The sequence below is a fragment of the Pseudophryne corroboree genome, chromosome 11 (assembly GCF_028390025.1).
Source record: "Pseudophryne corroboree isolate aPseCor3 chromosome 11, aPseCor3.hap2, whole genome shotgun sequence".
In the NCBI taxonomy this organism is placed as follows: Eukaryota; Metazoa; Chordata; class Amphibia; order Anura; family Myobatrachidae; genus Pseudophryne; species Pseudophryne corroboree.
Genome location: NC_086454.1, coordinates 329,380,376 through 329,387,309, shown reverse-complemented (window position 1 = coordinate 329,387,309; position 6,934 = coordinate 329,380,376). Strand labels below are relative to the sequence as shown.

General features: G+C 48.1%; 1 protein-coding gene across 2 annotated transcripts in view; it reads left to right on the top strand.

Annotated features, from left to right (window-relative positions):
• MBTPS1 (membrane bound transcription factor peptidase, site 1) overlaps window positions 1-6,726 on the top strand; it is a 125,148-nt gene extending 118,422 nt beyond the window's left edge. For both annotated transcript variants that reach the window (XM_063945741.1, XM_063945742.1), the window contains exons 22-23: window positions 5,139-5,269; window positions 6,123-6,726. In XM_063945741.1, the coding sequence (XP_063801811.1) occupies window positions 5,139-5,269; window positions 6,123-6,319 (328 nt within the window). In that variant the 3' untranslated portion in view covers window positions 6,320-6,726. The remainder of the gene's footprint in view (window positions 1-5,138; window positions 5,270-6,122) is intronic.
• Window positions 6,727-6,934: the final 208 nt, after the last annotated feature.

The window sequence follows — 6,934 nt, the reverse complement described above, 5'->3', positions numbered from 1 at the left end:
TACCTTGGCTGGCAAATAACACATAATATAGTCATAGAGACTATATATGTGTAAAATACCCCTGCCAGATATACATAGAAAAAAGCGGGAGAAGTCCGCCGAAAAAGTGGCGCGGCTATCTCCCTCAGCACACTGGCGCCATTTTCCCTCACAGCTCCGCTGGAAGGATCGCTACCAGGCTCTCCCCTGCAGTTTCCAGACTACATAGGGTAAAAAAGAGAGGGGGGGCACTAAATTTAGGCGCAATATTGTGTATACAAGCAGCTATTGGGAAAAATCTCTCAGTTATAGTGTTAATCCCTGTGTTATATGGTGCTGTTGGTGTGTGCTGGCATACTCTCTCTCTCTCTCTCCCCAAAGGGCTTTGTGGGGTCCTGTCCTCAGTCAGAGCATTCCCTGTGTGTGTGCGGTGTGTCGGTACGGCTGTGTCGACATGTTTGATGAGGAGGCTTATGTGGAGGCGGAGCAGGTGCCGATAAATGTGATGTCACCCCCTGCGGGGTCGACACCTGAGTGGATGGTTATGTGGAAGGAATTACGCGACAGTGTCGACTCCTTACATAAAAGGTTTGACGACATAGCAGATGTGGGACAGCCGGCTTCTCAGCCTGTGCCTGCCCAGACGTCTCTAAAGCCATCAGGGGATCTAAAACGCCCGCTACCTCAGATGGCAGACACAGATGTCGACACGGATACTGACTCCAGTGTCGACGATGATGAGACTAGTGTACATTCCAATAGAGCCACCCGTTACATGATTACGGCAATGAAAAATGTGTTGCATATTTCTGATATTACCCCAGGTACCACAAAAAAGGGTATTATGTTTGGGGAGAAAAAAACTACCAGTGGTTTTTCCCCCATCTGATGAATTAAATGAAGTGTGTGAAGAAGCGTGGGCTTCCCCCGATAAGAAACTGGTCATTTCTAAAAAGTTACTAATGGCGTACCCTTTCCCGCCAGAGGATAGGTCACGTTGGGAGACATCCCCCTAGGGTGAATAAAGCGCTCACACGTCTGTCAAAAAAGGTGGCACTACCGTCTCCGGACACGGCCGCCCTAAAGGAGCCTGCAGATAGAAAGCAGGAGGCTATCCTGAAGTCTGTATATACACACTCAGGTATTATACTGAGACCGGCTATTGCTTCAGCATGGATGTGCAGTGCTGCAGCTGCGTGGTCAGATTCCCTGTCGGAAAACATTGATACCCTAGACAGGGACACTATATTGCTAACCGTAGAGCATATTAAAGACGCTGTCTTGTACATGAGAGATGCACAGAGGGATATTTGCCGGCTGACATTTAAAATAAACGCAATGTCCATTTCTGCCAGGAGAGGATTGTGGACTCGGCAGTGGACAGGAGATGCAGATTCTAAAAGGCACATGGAAGTATTGCCTTACAAGGGTGAGGAGGAGTTTGGGGATGGTCTCTCGGACCTCGTTTCCACAGCGACAGCTGGGAAGTCAGCATTTTTACCCCATGTTCCCTCACAGCCAAAGAAAGCACCGTATTATCCGGTACAGTCCTTTCGGCCCCAGAAAGGCAAGCCGGTTAGAGGCGCGTACTTTCTGCCCAGAGGCAGAGGTAGAGGGAAAAAGCTGCAACATACAGCCAGTTCCCAGGAACAAAAGTCCTCCCCCGCTTCCTCTAAGTCCACCGCATGACGCTGGGGCTCCACAGGCGGAGCCAGGTACGGTGGGGGCCCGTCTCAAGAACTTCAGCGACCAGTGGGCTCGCTCACGGGTGGATCCCTGGATTCTACAAGTAGTATCTCAGGGGTACCAGCTGGAATTCGAGACGTCTCCCCCTCGCCGTTTCTTCAAATCTGCCTTGCCGACAGCTCCCCCGGACAGGGAGGCAGTGCTGGAGGCGATTCACAAGCTGTATTCTCAGCAGGTGATAATCAAGGTACCCCTCCTTCAACAAGGACGGGGTTACTATTCCACAGTGTTTGTGGTACCGAAACCGGACGGTTCGGTGAGACCCATTTTAAATTTAAAATCCTTGAACACTTATATAAGAAGGTTCAAGTTCAAGATGGAATCGCTCAGGGCGGTGATCGCAAGCCTGGACGAGGGGGATTCCATGGTATCACTGGACATCAAGGATGCTTACCTGCATGTCCCCATTTACCCTCCTCACCAGGAGTACCTCAGATTGGTGGTACAGGACTGTCATTACCAATTCCAGACGTTGCCGTTTGGTCTGTCCACGGCACCGAGGGTATTTACCAAGGTAATGGCCGAAATGATGATACTCCTTCGGAGAAAGGGAGTTTTAATTATCCCGTACTTGGACGATCTCCTTATAAAGGCGAGGTCCAGGGAACAGTTGTTGATCGGTGTAGCACTAGCTCAGGAAGTGCTACAACAGCACGGCTGGATCCTGAATATTCCAAAGTCGCAGCTGGTTCCTACAACGCGTCTACTGTTCCTGGGGATGGTTCTGGACACAGAACAGAAAAAAGTATTTCTCCCGGAGGAGAAGGCCAAGGAGTTGTCATCTCTAGTCAGAGACCTCCTAAAACCAAAACAGGTGTCGGTGCACCACTGCACGCGAGTCCTGGGAAAGATGGTGGCTTCTTACGAAGCAATTCCATTCGGAAGGTTCCATGCAAGGATCTTTCAGTGGGATCTGTTGGACAAGTGGTCCGGATCGCATCTTCAGATGCATCGGCTGATAACCCTGTCTCCAAGGACCAGGGTGTCGCTGTTGTGGTGGCTGCAGAGCGCTCATCTTCTAGAGGGCCGCAGATTCGGCATACAGGACTGGGTCCTGGTGACCACGGATGCCTGCCTTCGAGGTTGGGGGGCAGTCACACAGGGAAGAAACTTCCAGGGACTATGGACAAGTCAGGAGACTTCCCTACACATAAATATTCTGGAACTAAGGGCCATTTACAATGCCCTAAGTCAGGCAAGACCCCTGCTTCAACACCAGCCGGTGCTGATCCAGTCAGACAACATCACGGCGGTCGCCCATGTAAACCGACAGGGCGGCACAAGAAGCAGGATGGCAATGGCAGAAGCCACAAGGATTCTCCGATGGGCGGAAAATCATGTGTTAGCAGTGTTCATTCCCGGAGTGGACAACTGGGAAGCAGACTTTCTCAGCAGACACGACCTCCACCCGGGAGAGTGGGGACTTCATCCAGAAGTCTTCCAAATGATTGTACACCGGTGGGAAAGGCCACAGGTGGACATGATGGCGTCTCGCCTCAACAAAAAGCTAAAAAGATATTGCGCCAGGTCAAGGGACCCTCAGGCGATAGCTGTGGACGCTCTGGTAACACCGTGGGTGTACCGGTCGGTGTATGTGTTCCCTCCTCTGCCTCTCATACCCAAGGTACTGAGACTAATAAGAAGGAGAGGAGTAAGAACTATACTCATTGTTCCGGATTGGCCAAGAAGAGCTTGGTACCCAGAACTTCAAGAAATGATCTCAGAGGACCCATGGTCTCTGCCGCTCAGACAGGACCTGCTGCAGCAGGGGCCCTGTCTGTTCCAAGACTTACCGCAGCTGCGTTTGACGGCATGGCGGTTGAACGCCGGATCCTGAAGGAACAGGGCATTCCGGAGGAAGTTATCCCTACGCTTATTAAAGCTAGGAAAGAAGTGACCGCAAACCATTGTCACCGCATATGGCGGAAATATGTTGCGTGGTGTGAGGCCAGGAAGGCCCCAACGGAGGAATTTCAGCTAGGTCGATTTCTGCACTTCCTACAGTCAGGGTTGACTATGGGCCTAAAATTGGGTTCCATTAAGGTCCAGATTTCGGCTCTATCGATTTTCTTCCAAAAAGAACTGGCTTCACTACCTGAAGTTCAGACATTTGTTAAGGGTGTGCTGCATATTCAGCCCCCTTTTGTGCCCCCAGTGGCACCTTGGGATCTCAACGTGGTATTGGATTTCCTAAAGTCGCATTGGTTTGAACCACTTAAAACCGTGGAACTAAAATATCTCACGTGGAAAGTGGTCATGCTGTTGGCCTTGGCTTAGGCCAGGCGTGTGTCAGAATTGGCGGCTTTGTCTTGTAAAAGCCCTTATCTGATTTTCCATATGGATAGGGCGGAATTGAGGACTCGTCCCCAATTTCTCCCAAAGGTGGTTTCAGCGTTTCATTTGAACCAGCCTATTGTGGTGCCTGCGGCTACTCGTGACTTGGAGGACTCCAAGTTGCTGGACGTAGTCCGGGCCCTAAAAATCTATGTTTCCAGGACAGCTGGAGTCAGAAAGACTGACTCGCTATTTATCCTGCATGCGCCCAACAAGTTGGGTGCGCCTGCTTCAAAGCAGACTATTGCTCGCTGGATCTGTAGCACGATTCAACTTGCACATTCTGCGGCTGGACTGCCGCATCCTAAATCTGTAAAAGCCCATTCCACGAGGAAGGTGGGCTCTTCTTGGGCGGCTGCCCGAGGGGTCTCGGCTTTACAACTTTGCCGAGCTGCTACTTGGTCGGGATCAAACACTTTTGCAAAATTCTACAAGTTTGATACCCTGGCTGAGGAGGACCTAGAGTTTGCTCATTCGGTGCTGCAGAGTCATCCGCACTCTCCCGCCCGTTTGGGAGCTTTGGTATAATCCCCATGGTCCTTACGGAGTCCCAGCATCCACTTAGGACGTCAGAGAAAATAAGATTTTACTCACCGGTAAATCTATTTCTCGTAGTCCGTAGTGGATGCTGGGCGCCCGTCCCAAGTGCGGATTGTCTGCAATACTTGTATATAGTTATTGTTTAACTAAAGGGTTATTGTTATGAGCCATCTGTTGAGAGGCTCAGTTATATTTCATACTGGTAACTGGGTATAGTATCACGAGTTATACGGTGTGATTGGTGTGGCTGGTATGAGTCTTACCCGGGATTCAAAATCCTTCCTTATTGTGTCAGCTCTTCCGGGCACAGTATCCTAACTGAGGTCTGGAGGAGGGTCATAGAGGGAGGAGCCAGTGCACACCAGGTAGTCCTAAAGCTTTCTTTAGTTGTGCCCAGTCTCCTGCGGAGCCGCTATTCCCCATGGTCCTTACGGAGTTCCCAGCATCCACTACGGACTACGAGAAATAGATTTACCGGTGAGTAAAATCTTATTTTTTTAATTTTCCAAGATTACTAAAGGCGTTGTCATTCTCCCCAGTAACCTGTGGAAGCATCAGAAGCTGCTATCGATAGACTTGGACAAGGTGGTTCTTCCCAACTTCCGTCAGAACAGACCCCAAGTGAGACCCTTGTCCCCGGGAGAGAGTGGCGCTTGGGACATACCTGGAGGTTAGTGGATCAAAGTATTTGTTACATTATGTCTTTGTAACACCATGAAATAGATAGTGATTGGAGGGGGATCATGGTCCAAAATCTTGAAAATGAGCTAGATATATATAGATATATTTATCTAGATTTTTCATTATAATATATTATTTTATCAATGTATTTTATACAATAGTTCTTTGGCACTGTACCAGAAGTATATATGTAGCGATATCTATTTTGTGTACTAACCAAGGGCTTTAAAGTATGTCACAGGCGGAACATAGGAGTGTTTTCCGTGGCACAGTCCCGTATGGAGGCGTAAATGTAACAGCCTGCAAATTGCAAGCATTGGCGTGTTCCCGGTGAATCTGGCAGACGTTTTAAAGTGGCAATCATTTAACCACTTGCCTGGCCTGGTTGCATCAGATGCGTTCATACCAGCAAGTGCCTTATCTGACCTGGTCGCACAGGATGCGACCAGTCAGATAAACAGTGTTACCAGCAGGTCCCTCTGCCTCCCTGCACACTCAGCACGGCAGGAGCCCACCCCAACCCAGTGACTGCAGACAGTGGCAGCAGCTGGGAAAGTGTAAACCAAGCCCCACCCCCCAGACCCTCCCCCTGTGTACCTGGCAGCTGTCTTGGGTGTAAAAAGTAACGTTGCGATGGTCGAGATGTTTACCGTTCTTTCCGACCGATGATTGAGGAAATTTTTATTTTTTTTATTTTTTGTAACTAAAATTATTTTGGATAAGGTTAAATTCATGTTCTTCACCTAGTTCACTCATAACTTGAATTGTCATTTTGCCTAAATAAGTTCTACAGAAACACCACAGATCTGAAGATAATGTATTGTTCCTTTCTCTGTTCTCAGGTATAATGCCTGGACGTTATAACCAGGACGTAGGCCAGACCATTCCAGTCTTTGCGTTTCTCGGTGCGATGGTAGTCCTGGCTTTCTTTGTGGTACAGATTAACAAGGCCAAGAGTAAGCCAAAGAGACGGAAACCTCGAGTCAAACGGCCACAGATTATACAGCAGTTCCACCAACCAAAGACTCCGTCTGTCTGAGCTGCGGCTTGTTGGGACCTGCGTGTGTGTAGACAGCTGGCCGCACTGCAGCGCTACATAGACTGCCCCCGCAAAGAGACAGACCTCTGCTGTCTCTTACTGACCAAACTGAACATTGGTACGAGACGCTTCTTCTTTTTTAATATTTATTAATGTAAAATAAATCCCTTTTTTTTTTCTAAAGGGCTTATCGCTACCAAAAAGGGACATTTGGGCAAATGCAATATTTTAAGAAGACTTGTGCCTAAGACATGGATGTGTTTTTTGTTTTTCATAAAGGGTGCTTACCCCCGGATCACTGACTCGTATTTTTATAAATATCTCCGATTTTGTAATTTTAATGATGATTCCACCGTTATTGGTGGAGATATGTTTTTAATAAATAAGCATCTTGTAATACAGTACAATTGTATCGCCCCCGGCTGGATAACACAAATGTAATTATATTATAACATACTTATGAAACGGATGTTTTACAGTGTTCTCTGCCTACTGGGACATGAAATTATTTAAAGGAGACCAGGGGTATATTTGTTAACTGTCAAAGGGCTTTGACTGTAGTTTTAAAAAGGCAATAGGAATAAATTCTAACCAGGATTGTTTAATATTCATTCC